Raw genomic sequence first — 27,983 nt, 5'->3', positions numbered from 1 at the left:
ATAAACATGGTTTAGAAGTGGAAAAGACAACTTCTTTTATCTTTAAGATTTTAGATCTTAAGCTTTTTAGCCACTTAACCAACCCATATAAACATGGTTACACTCATAAAGTTTTAAGTTGGTGTCAGAGAACCATTACCAGTTGACTACAAGTTCTTCTGATACCTTCCCATCAAAGGAGCTGGTATGTTCAAGGAGACGGTGGCTCCCATTCATATATGTGTGGGGCTACTGAAACTCGCGGCGGGTGCCCGGGAGACTCGGGGCCTTTGACACACTTGTTGATACCATCAATGCATATTAAAACATTTAAACATGGCCGCAGCCTTAACACATATCCATCATCACTTTGCATAATACATAAAGCTGGACAAAACATCCACAAATGCTGAAAATGGAGCTTGCACGTGTGACACCGCATAGAGGCCGGAATGGGCCGACCCCCCCCCCTTGGAGTATTTTATTATCCAAGGAGAATAATATCATGTACAAGCTTTGAGGGCCTTACAGCAGGTACAGAAGCTGGTACAGCTGGTACAATGGGTGGTACAACAAGTACAAAAGTTGGTACAACCAATACAAGGGCTGGTACAGCAAGTACAAATGCTGGTACAAAAAGTACAATGGCTAGAAATCATAATAAATGATTAAATACCCTTGCCTTCAGTATTTCTTCGCGATGGAAGCCTCCAAAACAGTCCCCAACAGCCGGTATTCTTCATGGGCAGCCTTCAAGTGAGAGAGAAAGAGAGTAGCCATCATTAGGGCAGCCTGTAACGGTGGTAGAGGCTAGTGTGCAGCAAGAGAGCCTCTATTAATGAAGAGAGAGGGCTCCAATTTATAGATTTGGGCCTCCCATGAGCTAAAATGGCAAGAGAAGGTTACGATGACAAGTGGAGAGCCGCACAATAGCTGAAGTGACAAGTGTGAGGCCACTTGTCTCACTTTGATCCCTTTTTCTAACAAGTGTCAGGCCACTTGTCTCACTTTGGTCCCACATGTCCCAATCTAAGAGATGGGTCCTTCCATAATCTTTACCTCTAAAAATATCCCAACTGGTAGACATTCTGTCATAGGCACTTTGCCAACTCTTGGTATCTGCTCAATTCCAGATGTAATGACGCGAACAGAATTTCCATCGGAGTCGGGCCAAAAATAGCAACTCTCCTAAATTTTAGGAGTGTGGTCCCCCCACTCCCAAAGCTTGTACTTTCCAAATATTTAAACATCCTGGAGTCCACCAGACCCCTTTCAGATTGGAAAATGTCCAGGCTGGTGACATCTGATACCAATGAAACTCGCGGCGGGTGCCCGGGGGACTAGGGCCTTTGACACACTTGTTGATACCATCAATGCATATTAAAACATTTAAACATGGCCATAGCCTTAACACATATCCATCATCACTTTGCATAAAACATAAAGCTGGACAAAACATCCACAAATGCTGAAAATGGAGCTTGCACGTGTGACACCGCATAGAGGCCGGAATGGGCCGACCCCCCCCTTGGAGTATTCATTACCCAAGGAGAATAATATCATGTACAAGCTTTGAGGGCCTTACTCTCCCCACGGGAGATGCCGGATTATCCATATACAAATGCCATAACACAGCCCAACGCGAGGCAACCAAGCCGAAACATAGACTGTAGAAATGCCGAGCCAACAATATAATCCATATGCCTCCGTGTGGGTACTGATTCTTCCCCAAAAACCACGGGTCTTCATGCAATAGAAAGGGTACAGCAAGTACAACTCTCCATTCAGCTGGTACAGCAGGTACAATGGCTGGTACAGCCGGTACAATGGCTGGTACAACAGGTACAGTGGCTGATACAGCCGGTACGATGGTTGTACAACAGGTACAACAAGTACAGCAAGTACAGAAGCTAGTACAACCGGTACAATGGGTGGTATAGCAAGTACAGAAGCTGGTACAACCAATACAAGGGCTGGTGCAACAAGTACAATGGCTAGAAATCATAATAAATGATTAAATACCCTTGCCTTCAGTATTTCTTCGCGATGGAAGCCTCCAAAACAGTCCCCAACAGCCGGTATTCTTCATGGGCAGCCTTCAAGTGAGAGAAAAAGAGAGTAGCCACCATCATTAGGGCAACCTCTAACGGTGGTAGAGGCTAGTGTGCAGCAAGAGAGCCTCTATTAATGAAGAGAGAGGGCTCCAATTTATAGATTTGGGCCTCCCATGAGCTAAAATGGCAAGAGAAGGTTACGATGACAAGTGGAGAGCCGCACAATAGCTGAAGTGACAAGTGTGAGGCCACTTGTCTCACTTTGATCCCTTTTTCTAACAAGTGTCAGGCCACTTGTCTCACTTTGGTCCCACATGTCCCAATCTAAGAGATGGGTCCTTCCATAATCTTTACCTCTAAAAATATCCCAACTGGTAGACATTCTGTCATAGGCACTTTGCCAACTCTTGGTATCTGCTCAATTCCAGATGTAATGACGCGAACAGAATTTCCATCGGAGTCGGGCCAAAAATAGCAACTCTCCTAAATTTTAGGAGTGTGGTCCCCCCCATTCCCAAAGCTTGTGCTTTCCAAATATTTAAACATCCTGGAGTCCACCAGACCCCTTTCAGACTGGGAAATGTCCAGGCTGGTGACATCTGATACCAATGAAACTCGCGGCGGGTGCCCGGGGGACTAGGGCCTTTGACACACTTGTTGATACCATCAATGCATATTAAAACATTTAAACATGGCCACAGCCTTAACACATATCCATCATCACTTTGCATAAAACATAAAGCTGGACAAAACATCCACAAATGCTGAAAATGGAGCTTGCACGTGTGACACCGCATAGAGGCCGGAATGGGCCGACCCCCCCCCCTTGGAGTATTAATTACCCAAGGAGAATAATATCATGTACAAGCTTTGAGGGCCTTACTCTCCCCACGGGAGATGCCGGATTATCCATATACAAATGCCATAACACAGCCCAACGCGAGGCAACCAAGCCGGAACATAGACTGTAGAAATGCCGAGCCAACAATATAATCCATATGCCTCCATGTGGGTACTGATTCTTCCCCAAAAACCACGGGTCTTCATGCAATAGAAAGAGTACAGCAAGTACAACTCTCCATTCAGTCGGTATAGCAGGTACAATGGCTGATACAGTCGGTACGGTGGCTGGTACAGCAGGTATAATAAGTACAGAAGCTGGTACAACCGGTACAATGGGTGGTACAGCAAGTACAGAAGCTGGTACAGCTAGTACAAGGGCTGGTACAGCAAGTACAAATGTTGGTACAACAAGTACAATGACTAGAAATCATAATAAATGATTAAATACCCTTGCCTTCAGTATTTCTTCACGATGGAAGCCTCCAAAACAGTCCCCAACAGCCGGTATTCTTCATGGGCAGCCTTCAAGTGAGAGAGAAAGAGAGTAGACATCATTAGGGCAGCCTGTAACGGTGGTAGAGGCTAGTGTGCAGCAAGAGAGCCTCTATTAATGAAGAGAGAGGGCTCCAATTTATAGATTTGGGCCTCCCATGAGCTAAAATGGCAAGAGAAGGTTACGATGACAAGTGGAGAGCCACACAATAGCTGAAGTGACAAGTGTGAGGCCACTTGTCTCACTTTGATTCCTTTTTCTAACAAGTGTCAGGCCACTTGTCTCACTTTGGTCCACTTTCTTGCCACATGTCCCAATCTAAGAGATGGGTCCTTCCATAATTTTTACCTCTAAAAATATCCCAACTGGTAGACATTCTGTCATAGGCACTTTGCCAACTCTTGGTATCTGCTCAATTCCAGATGTAATGACGCGAACAGAATTTCCATCGAAGTCGGGCCAAAAATAGCAACTCTCCTAAATTTTAGGAGTGTGGTCCCCCCCATTCCCAAAGCTTGTACTTTCCAAATATTTAAACATCCTGGAGTCCACCAGACCCCTTTCAGACTGGGAAATGTCCAGGCTGGTGACAGCTACATCACTCCAGACCTTCCACCTCAGAGTGGCTCGATGATCTTCTTCTTCCCCTTGAGTGCCGCATTGGTGCCGGATTGGAGCATGGAATCGGTGTTCGCCACTTTTCATGGGCAGGCAATAGAGCTCTCACACCATTTGCATGATCTACATATCACTGATGCGCTTACCCAGCTCTGACCTTTGGCTCGGATGGAGTTGGGTGACTCGGGCCATAGAGATCAGGAAGGAGAGATGGTGTCCTCCAACCTGGAGGTGCTTCTTTTTGTGTTTCTTCATGTTTTAGTGGTAGTAGCCCTTCCCCCCTCCTCCAAATACCCGCATTGCCATGGGTGGAGTCCAGAGTGTGCATACTCCAGGGCTCAGACAGAGTGGCTCACATGGAGCTCAGGATTCGTGCCCATCTGGCGCAGCTTTGCCCCAAGACTGACAGTGAGACCACTCTCCATTGAATCCCACGCCCAAGACTCTTCGAGTAGAGGGCAGTTCCGATAGTTCCGTCTCCCACAAATCTTAGTCATGCGGATTGTCTCATGGAACATTCAAGGTTGGTGTGGTGTACCGTGTCCTTAGAGAGGAGCCCCACATAGTAGCAGTTGGTGGGACAAATGCCTTGGAGAGGACGGGCTTCCAGTATCCTTGTTTCTCCGACATTGGGATCTCATAGAAGACGGCCTCAGAGCTGCCTTCAATGAGATAATGGCTACGGGAGCCATACCGGAGAGGTTCTCAGAGGGATTGATCCATTTGATTCCCAAGGAGGGTGGTGACAAATTGGAGGTTTGGCAGTGGAGACCAATCACCTGTTGGAGAAAACATAGTCAAAGAGTGTGTTCTAGTGTGTACTAGGAACTAAATTATGAGTTTTTGTGTGAGAGAGTGCCACGTGTCACTTTGGGAGTTATCCCATAAGCATATGGTACTTGAGTGTGTGTGTTCACTCTATAAGAGTGATGTACTTTCTTGTGTGTGATATCAATCAAATCAAGCTATATCTTGGTCTACATGTAAGTACTTGTTCATTGCTTTCATTTCCTTCATTTCCATTTCATTATGTTTGCCATCTTTCCTTTCTGCACCTAGAGTTAACTTGCTCTCCTATTCCAACATGGTATTAGAGCCATGCTTCTCCATGGGCAACCCTTTGGGGTGAAGGCCGACCCACAAATGGAAGTTGGTCTTCATCCTTTGGTTGTCCATCTCCTTCATCCTCATCGATCGCTGCTGAGCATAGGAGAAGCGCCACATCTATCGCCACCAGCCTCTTCTTTAGTTCCACTTCTTTGGTTCCACTAACTGAACGCTGCTACTAAGCATGTGAAGCGCAGCTTCTACACAACCAGGTGGCTGTTGAGCATGTGAAGCGCAGCTTCTACACAACCAGGTGGCGCCACTGTGCAAAGACCCGCCACTGATGTCCTTGCGCGCAGCAGCTTCTCCGCCCGCCCAACCAGCTAAGGTGTCGTCTCCCATGCGCGCCCTTCCACTGATCAACCCACTGGCCTCTGACAACAGCAACAGCTGGGCCTCGTCCCCCACTGGCCGCGGTCCGGTTGCATGAAGTCCTCAGCTGCTCACACTGATCCCATCACCCACCAATCACAGCTCCCACGGTCTTTGGCGTGGACGGTAGGATGAGGCGTAGCTCTTCCATTTGTTTGGGATAAGGTTATTATTTCTTTGGCTTCACACTTCACCACAAATAGGGGGGCTTTCACATGAAGCTAAAAACTCCCTACCCATCTGCTGCACCTTCAAGCTTTTGAGCTAAAGTTTTCAGTTCAGATTTGAGTCATGACTTCGCTATCTTCTAGTACATTGTTCATGGATAAGTTCAAGGGGGAAGGCTTTCCCACATGGCAAACCAAGATGCAGTTGCTACTTATGCGTGAAGGAGTCTGGGAAGTTGTTGAGAACAACACATTTGATGCTTATCTCCGCCAGCAGATGGAAAGCCAACAAGAACATCATATGCAGATACTGTAAGCAGAAAGGTCATATTGAAGCCAATTGCTTCAAGAAGAAGGAGAAAGAACAAGAACAACACCATGCTAATCTTGTTGCTGATGAACCACCAGACGAGCTTCCTGAAGATCATGCACTTTCTGCCCATGTCACCCTCGATGAGGATGACAAAGATTATTATTTCTGATTTCTTCAATGTCTGTATGGGTACTCTGCCCTTGCATTATGCATAAAATGAATGAAATAAACAGTGTGATGTGTGATGGTCAATAAGGGTCCTCTGCCCTGGGTTGTCCCCCAAAAATGTGTATTGTTTTTACTTTGATATGAAGTATTGACACCCAGTTCAGAGTAAGAGGGGGGTGACGAGTGATGGTTCTCACTGCCGGTCGCAAGTTGACTGAGTAGTCACTGACACACGGGAGGTGTTGGTCAGTTGGACTCGCTCTTTGCAGTTTGCGGTGGAGGAGGGATCGGTTTACTCCTTGCGTATTGGGTCTCACACTCTTTGCTCTGAGGGGGGATGTTGGAGAAATCATAGTCAAAGAGTGTGTACTAGGAACTAGTTTATGAGTCTTTGTGTGAGAGAATGCCACGTGTCACTTTGGGAGTTATCCCATAAGCATATGGTACTTGAGTGTGTGTGTTCACTCTATAAGAGTGATGTACTTTCTTGTGTGTGATATCAATCAAATCAAGCTATCTTGGTCTACATGTAAGTACTTGTTCATTGCTTTCATTTCCTTCATTTCCATTTCATTATGTTTGCCATCTTTCCTTTCTGCACCTAGAGTTAGCTTACTCTCCTGCTCCAACATCACCCTCCTAGGGAGCGCATACAAAATTATGGCTAAGGCCATCAATCGGCGACTACAGCCCTTCCTCCCAGACTTTATACATGGTACACAGACGGTTTTGTTCCAGATCAAAGCATTCAAGACAACGTCTTCACTTTCTAGAGGCCACTGCTTCGGCCAAGATGCATCAGCGAGAATTTAGAAAGCATATGACAGAGTAGATTGGGACTTTCTCGAGGGGACAATGGGTAGGTTGCGATTTTCGAAGTAGTGGGTCCGAGGTGTTTCAAGACTCTACTCGGCTTCACACAACCAAGTTCTTATTCAGGGAGCCAGAGACGACAAGTTTCCGCTTTCTCACTCGATCTGGCAAGGCTTCCCACTAGCACCTTATCTTTTCCTATTTGTAGCTAAGGCCATGAGTAGTTTTTACTCCGCTCAAGAGATCGGGCTCCAGGGACTGCATCTTCCCATCCGCGCGCAGGAGGAGCTACTTGATTCCGAGTTTGCCGATGACAGACCAGCATACCTGTCTGGGAACGAGGGGAGACTCCAAAGATTCACCAAGGTGATAGAGATCTTTTGTCGTGCATCTGGAGCACAAATCCACTGGCATAAGTCGTGTCGATTTTGGGTTGGCTCATCGCCCGCCCGGACTTGGTGTCTAGTTGAGGCTTTTTAGTGGATCTCAAGGGGCACTCCAGTTTGTTTACTTGCATGCCAAGTCGGCATCGAGATCTCCCTTGAGCAACAACTAGCCCCTCTTCTTTTGAGCATTCGGAGGAAGAAGCCACTATACTAGAGTTCAGGCAGGCTTTCTTTAGCTGGCTAGGTTGTGGTGGCGAACCAGGTTCTTGTCACCACCATGTGGTACATCACCTCCTGTTGGGCATTCTCCCGGGCTTGTATTCGTCAGGTTCAGCAGTTGAACCGCAAAAATCTGTGGGTTGGCAATGACGAGAGGCCTAGGTGGCCTAGAAAGTGATCATTCAGCCACGACGCAAAGGGGGCCTGGGCATCATCGACCCCTCCACGGGTCCTTTTGGGCAAGTTGATTGATCGAGCCTCCTTCTGGGTGGTGAGCTCTGGAAGGACTTCCTCCTAGCTAGGATCTCTACCTACACCCTGATTCTGGGAGGCCCTTTGTCACGTGCACGCCTATGCCATGGCTAATCCTAAGCATGAACAACCTAATCAGTTAGGACATCAGGATAGACAGAAATTAGGACATCATCACCATCAACTGTAGCATCATCATCATTAGCATCAGTATCAGCAGATAAACAGCAATTAGGGCATCATCACCATCAGCAGTAGCATCGTCAGCATCAGCATCAGCCTCATGGAGGGCTTTGATGTCCAATCGGCAGCCTCCATACAAGCACTCGACAGCCATCTGGTACCCAAGCAGCAGGCGACCAGGCACCTATAAGTCAGTTGGCAGTGTGGGCAGGGCAATGAAGGAAAAGCGAGCATTTACAGTATTATTCTATGATTTTTTGTCCAAAGCTAGCCGACAGTAGCAGTAGCTGGCTGACCAGCAACCTCAGCATATATATAAGCATAAAGCAACATTTGCATCAGTCATTCAGGATATTCATTCATTCATCATTCATCAAGAATTCTAGAAGTCATGTAGAAGGCCACAGGTCACCCTATTGGGTAGACCAAGGGCCTAACAGATGTACAGACATTCAAGTCACCTTTTTGTAGCATATAAATACAAGAGAATTTGACACCAACTATCTCTCTTTTCTTCTCTCTCCGCTGCCTTAATCATGTTTAATTACCATCTTGCGTCACGTGCACCCAATGCACTGTGGTACACGGTGACAAACTGTTTCATCAACAATACAAGAAATATGTGCAGAGGTAGTACCTGGTTTTTCCCGATCTCAGCTTTACCATACACAGGATGCTCTCACCTTAGGTTGTTGGGTTGAATCACGTCCCAAGCTCTGATACTAATGTAGCATATGCCAAGCTAGGACCGTGTGAAACAACGAGGCCTTCTTTAAACATGAGTTTAGTGAGTCTTTAGCAATCCTTTAAACATCATACATGAATCTGAAAGATGTAGTCGAGATGACACCAGATGGGGTCCAAACTAACCATTGACCCCCCCCCCCCCCCCCCCCCCCCCCCCCCCCCCCCCCACAAATAGGAGTATTCGCTTTATTTCTTCTGGAGAACTGAATACAAGCTGAACTGTGTTCACAAGACCGAGTGGAACAACTGACTGGCTAATCGCAAAACGCAAGGACAAAGTGACCAAATGCTAGGTGGAGCTAAGCATAAGCTGTAGGCGACTGTGAAGCTATCTTCCAAGAGAATACACCGGCCTGAGGCTGAGGGTTGGTGTGCTGAGAACTCTGGAAGAGACTGAGCTTCTGATTGCCTTGGGCTTGAAAGCACAAGAATGCTGAAAGTATGCCAAGGCTAGAGGCCTAAGCACACATGCTTGACTGTTTGCTTGATAACTTGATTTGTATCTCTGATGATTTGTGGACTAAGCATAGCTTGCCCTTTTATATGACAAAAGGGTGCTGGTCGGCTGGTTTAGGAGCGGTTGGCCTGCTAATTAGTTGCCACGACTGAATAAATAGCATTTGTTGTTGGCTCTGGTCGTGGATTCTCCTGGCTTCTGGCCGATTGTTGCTAAAGCCCTCACAAGGGCTGTGGACTTGGGCCTTTTGATGGTGGCTAAGGTATTTAATACCTTTTGCAAGGCTGACCCTCCTTGGGTAGGCCTTGGGGCTGGCCCTTGCTACTTACATGCTCTGATGCAATCCACCATGGCATCAAGCTTCGAAGACATTACTAAAGAAGAAGAACCATTCGAAGAAACTCTTCCGCAAAAAGAAGATAAAGACAACTAGAAGCTAAAGGAGTAGCTAAGGCAACTCCACATTCAACTAGAAAGAGTCCAAATGGAAAAAAAAAAACTGGTAGAATTACAAGCAACCTTGACCTAGCAAGAGACACCCAAAGAGCAAAGTTCCTCAATGGAGCAATGGGATGACCGAAAAAGAAGAGCGAGACCGTGAAGCAAGACTGGCCAAACAGCTAGCAAAGAAAGCCAAACGCAAGGCCAAAGAGGAGCGACTGCGGACAGAGCTCGAAGCAGAGGAAAACCACAGGCGATAGGCCTGAGAAGACTTGAGGAACCAGTTCCAACAGACATTCTGAGGAGTTGCATGGCAAGGGAGCATCAAAAAGACAAGAATTCAGCTCATACAAGGGAAAATTTAGAGCTGAAAATGAGCAGAAGAAGGGTGGACAACCACCTAAGTTTATGCCTCATGAGGCCAAGGATGCAAAACGAGGCTCAAAAAACAAGCCGGGGAGTAAAAAGGATGATCCTAAGCTGTCCAAACAGCATATCTTTGATTGCATGAGAGAGGGGCAGTGCTTCACATGTGGGAGCAAAGATCACATGAAAGCTCAATACCCCCAGAATCTCAAAAGGAATAATGTGCAGGATGCCAAACCGAGTGTGAATGTTATACCCGATGTTCAAGGAAACACTACACATGAACCAAAGAGCAGAATCTTATGCAAAGGTTGGGGCAAGTTAAAGGACCAAACAGCTTTATTCCTTTTTGATAATGCCTCAACAGATAACTTCATATCCCTACAGATGGCTGCTGCTCTTGGGTTAAAGCCCGAGGAATTGGGCATGGACTTTCATGCAAATGCTGCCTTTGAGGGCAAGGAAGTTAAGGTCACTCCCATCATTGGGAAGGTTCGCATACAAATACAGGGATATTTGGATCATGAAGACTTCCTCGTGGCACCACTTACGGGATGTGATGTGATACTTGGGATGCCTTGGCATTATCATTTGGATCCCAAGATTTTGCACAAAAAAAAGAAAGTTATATTTACTCATAGGGGTAGGGAAGTTTGTATTGATGCGGGTACTACTGGGCGTACCATTCTCGTTGTAAGCCATATATCTATTTCAAAGGCAATAAAGAAATCAACTTGTTCTTACTTGGTCTTTGTACGTGATATCGTTGAGCGTGATGCTGTAACTCCCGTAGATCAAGAAAAGATTGATTTCTTAAGTGAATATGCTAATTGTTTTGCTGATTCACTACCAGGACAGTTACCCCCAGAGAGACCAGAGGATCATTGTATTGATATAATCCCTGGGAGCTCTCCTCCTAACCGACCTCCTTATAGGGTGAGTGCTGCCCCACAAGAGGATTCTTCGCCTTATTGTTCTCCAGTTTTACTTGTGCAAAAAAAGAATGGGACATACAGAATGTGTGTTGATTATAGGACCCTTGACAAGATTACTATCAAGAACAGGTTTCCGATTCCTTGAATCGATGATATTCTTGATAAACTTGAAGGAGCTGCTTGTTTCAGTCGCATTGATCTTAAGAGTGGTTACCATCAGATTTGAGTGGTACCTCAAGATGTGCACAAAACGGCTTTTCGAACATCATTTGGATTATATGAGTATTTGGTTGTGCCATTTGGACTTACGAATGCTCTCGCTACTTTCAATAGAACGATGGACAGAATTTTTAGACCTCACCGCAAGTTCACAGAAAGTTTCTTTGATGATATTATCATTTTTTCAAAGAGTGAGGCTGAACATAAAGAGCATCTTGCCATTGTTTTTGAAGAGCTAAGGAAACATAAGCTTTTCATCAATGGAAAGAAGAGTGAATTCTTCTTGTCAAAAATTCACTGTTTAGGACATATTGTTTCCAAGGATGGAGTATGCATGGATCCCGCAAAGATTCAAGCAATCAAGGATTGTCCAAAACTGCAGAATGTGCATCAAGTTAGGAGCTTTATTGGTTTATGCTCGTATTATCGTCGATTTATTCGACATTTTGCTTTCTTAGCTTCACCGTTACATGATCTAACGAAGAAGAAAGTAGCATTCTATTGGTTGGAACCCGGAAAGACAGCTTTTCAGAAGTTGAAGGATGCCATCATATCAGGGCCAGTTCTTATTATTCCAGATTTGCATAGACCTTTTGTGGTCGAGTGTGATGCATGTGGAGATTGTTTGGGGGCTGTTTTAAACCAAGAGGGACATGCAGTGGCTTTTGAAATCCGCCGCCTGCAACATGCGAAATTGTATTTGCAGGTTTATGAGAAGAGTTGTTGGCCGTCATTCATGCCCTTCAAACATGGAAGCACTATCTTTTGGGGGCTGAATTTATGGTAAAAACAGATCACCAGAGTTTACGGCACTTTCTTACACAGCCTAAACTCTTGGAAAAGCATCTAAGGTGGGCAAACTTCTTGTCCATGTTCCATTTTCAGATTTTGCATACCCCAAGCAAGAAGAATTTGGTGGCGGATGCTTTGTCACCATAGTCACAGGGGACAGAGGGGACGGAGGCTTGGAACGCCGAAACGGCGAATCGAGACGGCGCAGGGAGGACGGGGACGGACGTCCCCCACGGGACGTTTCTCACAGGGGACGGCGACGGGGACGGCGGTCGGGGACGGCAGAGAGCCGTTGCGCCTGCCGTTGCTCCTGCCGTTTTTGGCCGTTGCGCCTGCCTACCCGTTTCTAGCCATTTATGGCTGTTACTTCTTGTTGCTATTTTTCTTGAATTATTTTGTGCATAATAGGATGTTTTGCTGCCGACCATTGAAAAAATCATCACGATTTTGAGTTCGTTTTAAGCTTCGGGGGCGCCCCTTAGATCCCCCCGGCGGTAGAAATTTAGAGAGAGTAGTGTAAGAACATGCTATCTATATGGTGCTGTCTCAAACACATTGCATAGACTGTCTCTCTAGCCTCTAGTCTTCAGCACTTTTTTGTCATTGACTCATTTGAGTCCGTCCATGTAAATTTGTGCTCATTTTGATGTACTTCCAAAGTAGAATAAGTGTAGAGTAGAAAAATTTTTTAAAAAAAGTATTTTTTGAGTGCCGTTCCCTCCCCCGTCCCCGTTCCCTACTTATGGCCGTCCCCCGTCCCGTCCCCCGTCACCGTCCCCCGTCCCTTGTGACTATGTTTGTCACGCAGGCCACAAGTGCATGCCGTAACTATCGCCTACAATCAGGACTTATCAGGGATGCGAGATATGTGTGTTGGAGACACAGATTTTCAGCTTATTTGGGCTGATTTGAATCATGGTACTGCTGTCCCAACTTATTCTGTTAGAGATGGGTTTCTAATGACACAGAATCGTATTTGTGTAGTGCGTGAATTACGCCAAAAGGTTATGGAAGAGTGTCATGCTCCACCATATGCTAGTCATCGTGGTATTCTAGCTACTACACAGGCTTTGGAAAGATATTTCTTTTGGCCAGTTCTACTTAGTGATATTGAAGCTTATGTGTGAGAGTACATAGTGTGTCAGAAAGTCAAGTTTGACAAACACAAGACACCTGGCTTGCTTCAGCCCTTACCCATTTCATTCCACAAGAACCATGGGAAAGCATTGCTATGGATTTCATTATGGATCTGCCAAAATCGACACATGGAAATGATGCTATATGGACTATTATAGATCGTTTTAGCAAACAGGCACACTTTATTCCTGTGAGAAAAACAATCAAACCAGAGCATATGGCAAAGTTATTCTTAGCTCAGATTTTCAAACATTATGGCATGCCCAAGTCTATTGTGGGGGATAGAGATCCTCAGACTACCAGTTTATTTTGGCAGGCATTGTTTGATAATATGGACACAAAGTTGAGTTTTTCATCAGCCTATCATCCTCAGATGGATGGTCAAAGTGAAATAGCAAATTCAGCTCTGCTTGACTTGCTCAAGTGTTATGTATCTACGCAGAAGTCAGATTGGGAAAAGTATTTGCCATTGTTTGAGTTTGCATACAATAACACAGTGCATTCTTCAACTAATAAGGCTCCATTTGAGAGAGTCTATGGCAAGGTGGTGCTTCCACCTATCTTATGAACAAAAGATGAAATCTTTGCAGCAGATGAGTATGTCCGTGATTTGGATACTGCGTTTGCACAAGTTCGGACAGCCATAGAAAGATCTCACGCTAAGAAGAAAAAGGAAGCTGACAAACACAAGCGAGAGGTGGTTTTCAAGGAAGGTGATTGGGTATTACTTAAAAGCACGTCTTCGGAAGCATCCAGGTAAGGAAGGCCGGTTTCCTAAGCTTTCAAACAGGCATTATGGGCCATTCCAAATTTTGCAGAAAATAAATGAAGTGGCATATAGATTGGTATTGCCCAATCACTGGAAAATACACAATGCCTTTCATGTCAATTTGCTGAGGCCTTATGTGGGACCACCTCCTATGGAACCAGTTTTGAAAGATCCACCAAAAGTGGATGAACTTGAGGAGGTATTGCAACCTGAGCAGATAGTTTTTCATAAAGAGTGCAAGCATGCAGGTGGCAAGCTAGTGCGCAGGTATCTTGTGAAGTTTAAAAACTATTCGGCTATGGATGCAAAATGGATGGACGAGGATTATTTTGCGGATTATCCAGAACTTCTGAAGGCATACTTGGAAGCTTTTCAGTTGCGGTCAACTGCTTAGAAGCAACTGCTTAGAAGCCAAGGGGAATGTCACCAACAACTTCTATTTTTCTATTGTTCATGTGTGGCATGTGGAGTCTAACATGACATACATGTATGGCTGGTGTAGCCTGACATGTTGTGTCTGTGTGGCATATGGAGCCTAACATGACAATACATGTATGGCTGGTGTAGCCTGACATGATAGTACATGTGTGGCTTGCAGGGCCTGACATGGTGTACATGTATGGCTCATGGAGTCTGACATGATGTAATTCCTTGGGACTAGCTATCCTAGAGATCTTTTGTATTTATGTTCTGGGAAGGTTCTGGAAGGATCATGAGCCTTGGACATTTTATCAAATACAACTGAGCAGATGGGTGTTTCTTCCAATCTAGCTGCACTCATGTGCTTGCATGACTTTGATTTTATCTTTGGATGACTTGTTTTGTTTGCCTGGTCAATGCCTGAGATTTCTGCCTGCGTTGTCCATGGGGCCGAGGACGCCTAGGCACCCTGTGGACGTGTATGTGCACACCTGTTTGGGACTGACAAGTGGTCTACATGTGTTTTGCAGGTGGTCAAAAACCCAATTTACAGCTTTATGGTTTCATATACTAATAATTATGGGTGCAGGTTCACACACACTTATAAGCGGCCGGACAATTTATAAGGTATTCAAACTAGGTAGGACTTATTTAATACATGTGGTAGCCGTAAGGTGGGCACCGAACTTCATTTATACCCACTTCTAGGAGGCGCCCACTTTTTGGACCCGAAAAGCACACGTTTGAGCTATTTCTATCGGGGAGCCCTTATTACTGGCAGAAAACTCAGATTTGGAGGATGCGCCTACGTTTCTCAGCGCATGGGAGCTGGTCAACCAGTTTTTGTAGCTGTGGGCAGCCTTTTCTCACCATCCATCGCGACGGAAATCATGCAGGTGCATGGTAGAAGTTGGTCGACTACTCCTGGGAGCTTTTCTGGCTGCTGGCCGCCTGTTTACAGCTCTTAAAAAGCTGCTGGTCAGAGCACAAGGAGGGGAGAAAGCTGGCCGATTAGAGGAAGAGTCATCTTTTGCTAATTGGAGTCTTCCTTGAATGTGTGTTGCTGCCAAGCGACCCCTTCTGTGGCTTTTGAGAGCTGGTCGACTGTTGCTAACAGCCCTAATAAGGCTGGTCAACTAGTTCTATGAGCCAGACACGAGGAAGATGAAGATGCAGAGCTGTCTCAGGCTGATGTGGGAGTGCTATGGGCTGTCCATGGTTGTCCTACATATGTTTTATGCCGGGAATGCTCACTTGTGCTGAGAATTGTCAGCAAATTCAGTTTATGTTATGTTTTCTTGTTTTCATATTGTATTGGAAGAAACAGGTGCAGCCAGTGGTGAACCCTGGGCACCCGCAAAGTTGTATTGGACGCAGACTCCTTTTTGGTAATCTAACCATAAAGGGGGGGGGGGGGGTTCAGCCCATCGTTTGGCTCCTAGTGTGTACTGTGCAGATTTGTCATCTTGTTTTATCTGGCATTCTTATGTGTACTTTCAAATTTCATGATTGATTAGATTTTCCGTGTTCAATTGCCCTCCGTTTACACTCAATGACACACAATCATCCAATGTTGGCAAAACTCCTTATGAGCCAGCCTTTGATCAAAGATTTTCATCCCTTCTCATGTGGATGATATCTCCTTTCTTGGAAGATAACAAGACATCAAAAACATTTTTTAGGCATCGTTGAGTCAGTCAAAGAGCGCCTTACCAAAGCTCAGGCAAACAAGTCAAGAAGCGATGTCAATTTCAAAGAGGGCGATTGGGTAAATTAAGAATCATGAAGCAAAGACTCAAGCAAGTGGGCAAGCGCTGTCCAAAGTTGTCGTTCAGGAGTTTTGATCCTTTTCCCATCATCAAGAAGTTAAGTGATGTCGCCATGCAACTCAGATTGCCAGACAGTTGGACGATGCACGTCTTCCACGTCTCCTGGTTAAAACCTTATATCAGATCTTCATTACAGAATGTTCCAGAAGAGCAACAGCCAAAAATGGTTGATGAAGCAGCAGTGATAGAGCCTGGGCAGATCTTTCTACATCGTTGCAAGCACGGTTTCGGACGACCACTACACCGATTATATACCAAGTTCAAAGATCAAGGAACTCATGAAGCCGTTTCGCTAGATGAAGAATTCTTCCTCGAGTATCCACAGTTATTGGCGAACTACCTCAAAGCCACAAACCTGCCACCAAGTTAAGCAGAAGGGAATATCATGTGCACCCACGCATTGGTATACGGTGACAAACTGGCTCATCAATAGTGCAAGAAAGATGTACAGAAGTAGTACCTTTTTAGGCTATTTTGTCATATGCCGTGACCCCTTTTTGAGTCCCAGTCCAGGACATGTCAGGCACGAGCTACGTAGGTCAATCTCCCAGCCATAGAGATCTATCAGGTCAATGTCAACTCAGTCCTCTAAACCCACTTTGGAGAATTCAGCAAGTAGTCTTCATGTAGATGTCAACCTTAGGTTAGTTGCATTAGAGCATGTAAGTGGCAAGGGCCAACCCCAAGGCCTACCGAAGGAGGGTCAGCCTTGAAAAAGGTATTAAATACCTTAGCCACCATTAGTAGGCTCACCCTTGTGAGGGCTTGGGCAGCAGTTGGCCAAGCCCAGAGACTGCAGTTGGCGTGCAGCCACGGGAAGCCCACGACCAAAGCCAGGGCCCAACACTTAATGCTATTTATTCAGTCGTAGTGGCAAATAATTAGCAGGCCAACAGCTCCTAAACTAGCCGACCAGCACCCTTTTGTTATATAAAAGGGCAAGCTATCCTCCATCCACAAATCATCATATACAAATCAAGTTATCAAGCAAACAGTCAAGCATGTGTCCTTATGCCTCCAGCCTTTGCATACTTTCAACATTCTTGTGCTCTCAACACACCAACCCTCAATCTTGGGCCATTGTATTCTCTTCGAAAATAGCTTCACAATCGCCTACAGCTTATGCACAGTTCTACCCAACTTTTGGTCACTTTGTCCTTGTGTTTGGCGGCCAATCGGTCAGTTGTTCCACTCAGTCTTGTGGACACAATTCAGTTTGTATTCAGTTCTCCAGAAGAAATAAATCAAATACTCCGGGTTGCAAAGGGAGCCTTCATTGGGTAATTTGGGACCCCATCTGGTGTCGTCTAGACTACATCTTTCATTTTCATGTATGCTGTTTAAAGGACTGCTAAAGACTCACCAAACTCACGTTTAAAGAAGGCCTCGTTGTTTCACACGGTCCTAGCTTGGCGCATGCTACATCTTGTTCTTAATCAAGCTTAGGGATGTGGATCAATACACCCAGGCTTCCTCGAATGCAACACCCTTGGCCTCACAGCACAAGATGGATTTTCACAAAGATGCGGGCTCGTGGCTTTAGCCTAATATTTGAGGACAGATTTGCAGCCAATCTCTTGCGTGCTTGGGATCATCTCAAGACAGCCCTTCAACAGTCAGCTCCAGTAGCCTCCAAGGAGCGTCTCCGACAACAACCCCCTGGTCCGTCTGCCTAGTGGTCACATGCTTGGGTCTCGCCCACACGTATCGATGAGCACGGGTCCCGCTAGGTCACTTGGAGATTGGCTTACATTCAGACAACAACCCCCAAAGGCCCAAGAGGGGCCTTACTGGGATATGAGGTAGGGACATACTCAGCATTGACATTGACTCTTCCATCCTTCCGGAGTGGCTAGCCCGGATACCGGACTGTCCTCCCCCGTAGTGGCTAGGAGCATTCACTAGGCATGATATACCCTTGGCAATTCATGGCGCAGATGAGACCTCCGCCTTGCTCACCTTCTCTATTGGACCTCATGGCAGACTGGAGAGAGCAAAGCTCCCCTTGGAGGATTTTAGGGGATGTGCCTTGCAAAAGGTAAGAGTGATTGGTTTCCATACACATGAGTGGCACATTGACTCTCTACCGGCCAAGATGACCAGAGAGAGACTCCCGCGTTTGTGGATTTGGGAGGACCAGCCTCTCATGCGTCTTCAGTGGGACGACCTGAGGGAGTGGACATAGCACGAGACTCCTAATACCCCCTTTTTCGCATACACACCACAGCTGGGTTGTAGGATTCAGATGCTAGAAGTTGAGGACACTCGAGTAGTATCAGAACATTGGCAACCCCATGGCCTCTTGCCGCACTTTCTCAAATTTCTGGAAGAGGCTGTGGGATAGTTTTCGACCGCAGAAGATCACTCTCTTTATGTGGCAAGTGGCACATAGGAGTTTCACAATTGGCACTTGGTTGGCCATTGGAGGTAGGCCAACATTATGTCTGAGATGTGGCCATCCCTAAGAGTCCCAACATCATTGTCTTAAGGATTGCCCACCAAAGGCTCAACAGGTTTGGCAGCAGATCCTCCGCATCTTCACTATGGACAGGGCCCCCTCCTCACAGGGGCACTATTGATTGGGCCATCAAGGCTATGGCCGTCATGTCATATGAGGAGGAGAGTGGGGGACTAGTCCTTTAGGTCTCTCACCTTCATATTTATGTAGTGCCAGTCCCAGCTCCATCTACTAGTCACTAGACTCCAAGTTCTTGGCAAAGATGGCAGATTTGCAGCAATATTGTTGTGTGGCACATCTGGAGAGCTCGATGCAACGAAGGCGCCCTCACCCCTCCAACGGAGTCCATCTAGAGCATATCTGGCTTGATATCATTCATACCCTCCGTGGTCAATGGGGGAAGCTTTGCTAAGTGCCCTAGGGTGGTGTGCGTGCTACTACTGCATGACTTTGACATGGTATCAGACCTATGTGGTCCTGGGCGGTCCTAACCTCTATTTGATCAAGGTGTTTGAATTGAAGGAGGGTGTTGGAGGTGGCAATTCTCATAGCTACTCTCGGGTTATCACATGACTGGAAGTTGTGGATTATCCCATATGCAAGAGCATGGGAAGTCGAAGAGCCATATATAGGGTGTGGTGGCACCTTATCATAGATATCTCCTCCGCCCGGGTTTTGGGGGGAGAAACGGTTGGGAGATGGGAGCCCAGCCGCCGACGTTGCTCACTGCCCTAGGATGGTGTGCGTGCTGCTGCTGTGTGACTTTGACACAAGGCTCAGGCGCACCTGTCCGAGGGCTGTCCAGCCTGCCCTGGATCTTTGTCATGTGCCCTCATGATGTGGACGTGTGTCACAGCTAAACACGCCCTTTCATGCAACCCACTCAATATTCAAACAAAGAGCATAGTCTAAGTAGCTTAAGTCTATGAGCTTTTAAAAATGCACAATCAACTATTCCAGGAAGGCAGTCAGGAGCACATGACAGATGATGCATACCTTCTCTTGCTCATCTTGCTCAAGTCGAGTATTTTGTATCACCACCATGGGTGGCCAAATAATCACTGGATTTTTTGCAGCATCATCATTTCGCAATCCCTTCCATTTTCCAAATTTAGTCTCACCCAGAGATCCAGTTCCTGCTCTGCGCCTTTCAAGTTCTTCTTCTAAAACACTTGCAAATTCCCTGTGCAGCCCAATTCTCTTCGTTCTATGAGTTTTTGCATGTGCTATCAATGGGTGCAAGCCTCTGTACCAAACAATTGCACCAACACCCCCTTGGCAGGCAGGACAATGCCACTGTCGATCATGCTCGGCAATCTGCTCGTTTGTAAAATCATCCAGTGTCTCAAAAAAAGAGCGCAACCACTTGTTCTGCTTCCTGGTGTCAAGACTTTCAACACTCCCATCAGAATCAAAAGGGTCACTTCCAATCCAGTCACTATCATCATCCAAATCACCATCTGAGCATGCACTATCAGAAGTGACTGTACAAGGTAAGTCGTGAAGCTCAGGGGGGGGGGAAGAAATTCTATTGCCCATCTTTGTGCCTGGTCTGTCTGATATACCACAGCTGCCCGATTTCAAAAATTCTGTCTCTCCTCTCTCAGAAGGCAAAAGTTTCATCAAAAAGTTAGGATTCATTCGATTCTTTTTCTGATCCTCTTTTGCAGTGGAAACTGGGAGAGATGTGTCCCAAGCATTCACATGAGTATGTTGGCCTTTAAGAACATTTGAACAACCAATTGAGCTGGCCTGGGCAACTAAGGTTGTGCTTACATTCCTAGCTTCGTCTGTGCTTGATTGCTGATACAGCTGGCTCTCTGCTATCGTTTGTGGTTGAACATGTCCCTTCCAATTTCGTTTGTTTGACATTTCACTTTCGTTGAGCTGAAAACAACCAGACTACCGTATCCAACATAAGCATCTCACGCAAAATTGTAGAAAACATGTTCTCTGATTTAGATCCCGTTTGTCTGTTTTTTTCACTTCGGTATACTGTCAATAGCCAGACTACCATATCAAACACAACATCTCACATTAAAAATTTTACAAACATAGGCCAGTGGCATGGAAGGATTCAAGCAAGCTTCATAAACTTCAGCAACTAATCACAAAAGCAGAAATAAATGATAAGTCTTTCTACCAAACATAAACACATTGTATATTGCTGAATGCCAGCTAGAGAGACATGTTGAAGATATCTAAGTAACCTTTCAAACATATCACAAAATGCAAAATCTCACCAAAACTAACTTTCAAATATACACAGAGGTGATACAAAGGATGGTTCACATTAAATCCCAAACTTAGCAAAGTAAAGCTTCACCGCCATGCAACCATGTGTGACAATCCAATTCACATCATGCAAGCCCACAAATGTGCAAGTTCATTCACAACGAGCTCGTTAGTATCTGAATATCATACAATAACTCTTGAGCCAAGTTCCTATCACTCCCCTCGTGAAGGGCAGACCCACTGCTCAGCCCTCATGAAGGTAGGCCCTCGACACCACCATGTGCTTTCAAAACATTACCAGAAACCCAAAGCAGCAACAGAAATTACATAGCTGTACAGTAAAAGATAAATCAGCAACTCTTCCTGAATGCAAAGCACATTATGGACTTCAGCATGCTTCAAAAACATTATTAACAAAAAATAAGCCAAGAAGAAATGCCAAGTATGCATTGCTTGAATGTGAGAGCTATTAAAGGGATCTGAGCGAAGTTTATCACGGATTTGAGCATGCATCAAGAACAACATCGAGGCAAAACAGCAAAAAACATTCCTGTAGATGTGAAACATATTAAAGGGATTGGAACATTACAAAATGGCACAAACAACAATAAGAAATGCCTTGCTGCCACCACAGGTGAATCGACAAAGCACCCTAAAGGCAAGATACTTTGAAAGACTTTAAGCACAAGCAAGGTAGGCTTCACTAAATGTGAAACTCATCCGATGTCAACCTTACAGAACCTCACTGCCAAGGATTACTCTCGAAACCAAGGTATGCTAAATCAACTAAAGCCCACTTGAAGAACATCACCAAACAACAGAATCAAACCAAAAAAAACACTGGTCCTACAATACCTTGCTGTTTAGCCAACAATTCTCTCAAGATGCAGCGTGTGTTCAAAATATTTAAGCATGCTTTGAGAACAAACAGCAAACATAATAGAAAAAAAATGCATTGCATGAATCAAAACCTCTCTGTGTGCAACAAACATACAGGCGATTTAGACATCCTTCAAGAATATTACCCAACAGCAGGAACACACACGGGGAATGTCCGGTCTCTTACAAAACCTCACTGTGAAACACAGCTAAGAAAATCTCATCAAGTGTGCATGTATGTCAAAGGGGTTTACATGCACCTTTTGAGGACGACACCAAATAGGATATAACAACACCCAGGTCTTACAAAAGCTACCAAAAGGCATCCTTTAACAGGTGCTGATGCCAAAATGCTGGCAAAAAGAGTATATTTAGCACATGCTACTGGTATTTTAAGAAAATCCATATTTCAACCAATGGTGCCAAACATCAAAATAACAAATGGCATACTATGTTGCAGTCTTACATTCTGAGGAATGGCTGTAGAAGCATCAGGATAAATTCTTGATCTTTGAGGAGGTGCATCAGGAACTTCCCATGGTTGGGTCAGCAATGGCTTTGAGTTTCGGGCAGGTTGAACGTTCCCCACATTTAATTTTTGACAATAGCCAGCTCTTTCACCATGTGTACCAAAAAAGCCTGCATTTACTTTGCCTCCGTAGCCAGCTGCTTCACCACGCCCACCAAGAGAGCCTGCATTTCCTTTTCCACCAAAGCCAGCTCCTTCACTATGTCCACCAAAAGAGCCTGCCGCATCAGGCTGTGCATACCTCGAACCAGGAGTAGGGATCAGCCCAGGGCCTGGCCTGAAGCTATGGTTGGATAAAGGCAAGCTATGGCTGGATTGGGCATGACCGGACTTCTGAGAGATTGTGACCTGCCATTCAATATCATCATGAGGGGTGATGGCATGTGAATTCTGGCCAGACATTCTGTCCACTGATACATTAAGGTTTTTGAACTCAACTTCAAATTGTGAACCCCCCATACTATTTGATGCAGTCTCCACTTTTTCTCTTTCTTGCTTTATAGCTTTACTGTTGTGGTGGTGGTTGTTATTCTTCTTCTTTTTATTCTTTTTTGGATTCGTCGGCCTGCCCGGATACACAGGCAAGGAGCTGTTTCCTGCAGCTTCTTGTTGCACGCTCCATCCGGTCGCGTCCTGATCTTCTTCAACCTCGCTTGCCCAGGAATGCTTTTTGTCATCCACATTGTCATTGGCCATAGGCAGATTCGCTTCGCTGTCTGATGCTTCAGCTGCCATTGCATGAAGTCTCTGAAGACAAACCCTAAAATCTTGTGAAGGTTTCCAAGAACTCAAGCGTATAGGAAGGATTTATTCGTCGTACGAAAGCTCAAAGCTGCGATGAGTTCGCTCTCAGAATCTCTTGCATGCAACACACTAGCGTATAATCTGGAGGCGCAGAAACTATAGAAAAGCAGAAAAGCAGAAGGAAGGGTGAAGAAGAGGTCCAAGAGACGGCATGTTCGGGGCTCAACTGAATGCACAAGGCAAGCTAAGAACTTCAGAGCGCAGAAACCCTTGAAAAGCAGAACAGAAGAGCCGATTCAATGTTGAGGGAGCGAGCGAGCGACAGTGTCGACCTCACCTGACGGTGCACATGGGAACCTGCATTGCAAAGGAAGTGGAAGAAGAAAGGAGCGAACAAGGAAATCGAGAGAAACTAGGAAGAGACCTGATCTTGGCTTGCTTGGCGATTGCTCTTCCCGCCCCACGCAAAGTGCGAGGGAGGGACAGTGTGTGTTTTCGTGACGAAATCCTGTACTTAATTAAACACAATCTTACACCCGTGTGGACGCCTCGCACGTGCATGGCGGGCGAGTTGACAGTCGATGATACCTAGGACTTGGGGGCGAGGACATGCCCTTCATTCACACTTTCATGTATACTTTGCCCTTCACATTAACACTAAGGTTCTAACATACTATAATAACTTTTGATAATTCTGTTTAATCATTAGCCATTGCCTTGCTATTTGCTACTTCACACTAAATGTTCCAATTCGCAAGCCTCAACATAGTGCTTGAAAGAATATCAAGAGAGAGAACTCCTTTAAATTGTTTACAATGAAGCTAGCTACCTCAATGAAAGGTGATTCTGTTAGCCAAGTTTTCTCAAATCTGTTCTAATATGTTTGCCACAACATCCACACCTGAAGATCAATACCCAGTTTTTCTCTTCTTCAATAGATTTATAGATTTTCGCAAAGGATTTTTTTTTTTAAAGATAGAACAGTATGGGCCTCACTTTGGTAGTTGCATATGTGCTTGCTAATTTGTGTATAGAAGTTGAGATGATTGATGTGCACGTATAATAAAACATACAAGGAAGCCAATCACTTTACCCCATTCTCTCTAGTGTATGTTAGCAACACATGGGGAGTCAAGTTGAGTATCTACTTCGACATGTGGAAATGCTAAGTATAGAGAATAAAGTTGTAGGTACATGGGCATCATTGAAGATGTAGGTAATCATGATATGAGTTCTCACCTACTGGAGATTCTATCTTTTAGGACACCAAGTGTTCTCCTCATCCTCACCTTTATTCCCTTTGTCACCATCCAACATTGCCTTAAGAGGAACACAGTCGAAGCCTCATTAATCTTTTTTTTAAAGATAGATCACACATTAGATTCACTAATTAATCAAAGCATTGCCTTAAGCATGGAAGAGACCTTAATACCTTTAATCTACAAATACATGAGAAACCTTCTTGCATGTACTCAACCTGACTAGAATTTTCAAGTCACAAATATTGATTTCATCACAAAGGGTTAAGGAGACATTTGTGAGAAGTGCCAGGAAAGAGAGGGAAAATTATAGTTTTCAAACAAAGGTTATTGTGTTACAAAGTTTTCAACGAATCTATTTTTCAAAATTCCCAATTTTCTCTTCAATGTGTGTTTTTGAGCTGCCACCATTAGTGTTGATTTTGTTTACACTGGAAAGTGGGTCAAAATCTCTATCTCTGTATTATCTTAAGGAAGAGTTTCACAAAGCTACCATGTGGCAAGAATTTGGAGGTTCGGAAGGGGAGGAGGAGGTTTGGGTAGAATTTGATTTCTGGAAGCCTCAAAAGACGTGCGAAGCACAGGTTCCCAACTAGTATATTAAAAAGAACTAATATTGCACCCATGCATTGATGAGGCTGACCAAGGTTCCAGAAAAGAACTATTCCCTCTCTATAACCATCTCTCTCTCTCTCTCTCTCTCTCTCTCTCTCTCACACACACACACACACATGCACACTCCCTCTCTCTTCTTACACTCTCCCACACATAGAAACGCTCTCTCTCTCTCTCTCTCTCACGCACACATACACATGTAAATATATAGTATATACAATATTATGTTTTAGATACATAGACACATATACTTATACATACATACATACATATATATATATATATGTATATATATATATATATATATATATATATATATATATATGTATATGTATTAAAAAATATAAATACAAACATCAACATAATTTAATTACCTCTCTCTCTCTCTCACACACACACACATACACGCGCGCACTTAAATAGGTTTACACACATATATATAATTTTAATTAATTTTTAGATTAAATAAATGCATCTTACATGTAATCTCTCTCTCTCTCTCTCTCTCTCTCTCTCTCTCACACACACACACACATGCACATGCACACCCTCTTTCTTTCACACACACATGCACACACTCTCAAATGTCGAAACTCTCTTTCTCTATCTCTCTCTCTCTCTCTCTCTTACACACACACACACATGTACACACATGCACATGTACTAATGCAAACACACACTCTTTCCCCCCCATACTCTCACACATAGACTTCCATGTCTCTCTCTCTCTCTCTCTCTCTCTCTCTCTCTCTCTCTCCTCCACTCACACACACACACGCGCGCGCTATCTCTCTTCTCACACACACTCTCCCATATATAGAAACTATCTCTCTCTCTCTCTCTCTCTCTCTCTCTCTCTCTCTCTCTCTCTCTCTTACATACATTTATGCACACACACAAACACACTTCTTTCTCATGCACACGTGCACACTCTCTCTCTCTCTTTCTCTCTCTCTCTCTCTCTCTCTCTCTCTCTCACACACACACACACACACCCACACCCACATGTAAATATATATTATCTATAATATTATGTTTTATTATATGTAGAGACGTATACCTTTATATACATGTGCATTTATAAAATAAATAAACACATATAAACATATATTTTTTAATTAATATTAAATTTTAATACGTGGGGATGCATGATAAGGTGTGTTCACTCTTAAATAAGTGTATCTAATATACAATGTCTTTTGTCTTCTCTTTTAAAAATACATATGTGTGTGATTGTGTGTGCACATACACACGTATGTGTGATTGTGTAATGTCTTGGCGTGTTAGAGCTAGTGTGTGTGTGTGTGAGAGTGAGGTAGAGTGTGTGTGTGGGCTCTCTTAGCTGCCCGTGCAGCACCGCCTTCTGCCCTTTGCTACCTCTGCAGCGCTAGGCGTGTGCCGCCGGTTGCCTGCACTCTCTGTTCGCCTACCCAGCCTCTCGTCGTCTCTCCTATTTCAAGCGCCTACTGTCAGCCCTCTTCCGGTGTGTCCTCCTTTCTTCCAGGTGCAACTGTGCGTGTGTGTGTGTGAGTGTGTGTGCTCGCGCCTAGTTTTTATCGTCGGGACTGTCCTGCCTCGTGCCCCTTGCTGCACGATTCAGTCTTTCCCTGCCATACTTTTCCCATATCTCTATAGTGTCCTTTTTGCAGTTTTTCTCTGCCGCTTTCTTGCACTTTTTCTGCATTACTGTTCTATTCTACTTTCCTTCTTGCCTTTGTAACCTCACAGCCACCTTCTGTCAATATCAACCTGTTCCTTTTCACAGCCTTTCCCTTTTCGTGGTTCTATCAATGGCTTCAGCCTTAGATGTTTGTACATATGCCCGAAAAGAAAGATCTGCAGATGCTAAGCGCCGCCTATCAGAGCCGGCTTTACAAGATGATGCATTTACGTTGGAAGCTCAGTATGTGTTTGATACCCTTAAGGATGACTTTCAGCAGTCACGACAGGAATGGGGCAAACCGATTCCAGAGGTCACCTACAAATTGAAGTTGCTGTCCCTAGTAAACCCTCTCAGAAAGTTGTCTCAAACTGCGGTTATAATATTCTTTCCAGGAAGAATCCCTGCGGCCAGCGATGTCGCGCAGTGGATTAAGTCCATCCTTGGAGGATGCTTTGTAGAGGGAGTGTATTTTGCTTCTAGAGGCTTTTATGAGGTACATGCTTCATGCAAGCAGAGGCTTCTTGAGTTCTCTCCTCTGTTTTATGGGAGACAAATGGTACATGCTATGCCATGGTCCCCAAACAAGGACTATCAAAGTCTTATACGGCATCACTGCCCTGTATGGGTTGAGGTTGCAAACTTCCCGGACTATATGCGTGAAGAGTTGCCTGGCCTGGCTGCTTCCTTGGGACAGGTCATTTGTCCACCACGCCCCATGGGAAACCGTAACAGGTTCTGCATTCTCTGGGACACTGGCATACCTACTCCTCCTTCTACTGCGGTGGAAGTTGAGGGAGTGCAATTGGGCAAAAAGTATTTTGAATTGAAGTGAGGTGTGTTTGCAGGTGCTTGTTTTGCCTGTCACAAGTTTGGGCATCTAGCCTCTGAATGCCCAATGGTTCTGCATCAGCCCCCCCCCCAAATGCCTTGCCACCCCAGACACGGGAAAAGAATGAGAATTTGCAAGTCAAGACAGCAAATACAAATAGAGCAAAGAATGCAAAATCAGTCAATCAGATGCCCGCACTTCCAGGAAAAGGAAAAGATAAAGGGAAAGAGAAGATGAAGGAAACTGTCGGGATTAATCAGGACGTTTTTAAACAACCCAAGAAGGTGGTTGTATTGAAGCAACGCCCCCTTCAATCTCGTCAATGGAATGCTTCTTCTCCCTCATCAGGACAAACTTCTACTTCAGCCTCTGCTCCTATCCTTCAAAATTGGGTGGGCGTACTGAAGAAGGGCATCCCCATATGTGATTCAGAAGAAGAGGAAAATGCTATGTCTTTCATGGGCAATGAAGGCATGCAACCTATGCAAGCAGAGGCCTAGCCTCTCTGATGTATGGTTCTTATCCTCACACTCTGCTGTACATACCTTTTCATGCTTCAAACACTTAAGTGCTTTACATACAATGTACAGAGCCTCTGCAATGTCTCAAAGTGGAGGCTTTTCTGGATTTATGTACATAAAATGCAGCCAGATATTGTTTGTTTGCAAAGTGGAGGCTTTTCTGGATTTATGT

The 27,983-nt window shown here is 44.9% G+C and overlaps 1 protein-coding gene across 2 annotated transcripts in view; it reads right to left on the bottom strand.

Moving 5' to 3' along the window:
- LOC147615536 (uncharacterized) overlaps nt 1-23,419 on the bottom strand; it is a 29,154-nt gene extending 5,735 nt beyond the window's left edge. The window contains exons 1-2 of one of the 2 annotated variants that reach the window (XM_086779634.1): nt 22,118-23,419; nt 19,534-20,439 (exon numbers count right to left, since the gene is read on the bottom strand). In XM_086779634.1, coding sequence (XP_086635760.1) covers nt 19,534-20,439; nt 22,118-22,915 — 1,704 coding nt within the window. In that variant the 5' untranslated portion in view covers nt 22,916-23,419. The remainder of the gene's footprint in view (nt 1-19,533; nt 20,440-22,117) is intronic. The other variant, XM_086779635.1, reaches the window with a different exon arrangement.
- Between the last annotated feature and the right edge of the window lie 4,564 nt (nt 23,420-27,983).

This window comes from Cibotium barometz, chromosome 40 (genome assembly GCF_041138505.1).
Source record: "Cibotium barometz isolate CiBa-2024 chromosome 40, ASM4113850v1, whole genome shotgun sequence".
In the NCBI taxonomy this organism is placed as follows: domain Eukaryota; kingdom Viridiplantae; phylum Streptophyta; class Polypodiopsida; order Cyatheales; family Cibotiaceae; genus Cibotium; species Cibotium barometz.
This window is presented reverse-complemented; position numbering and strand designations above follow the sequence as displayed.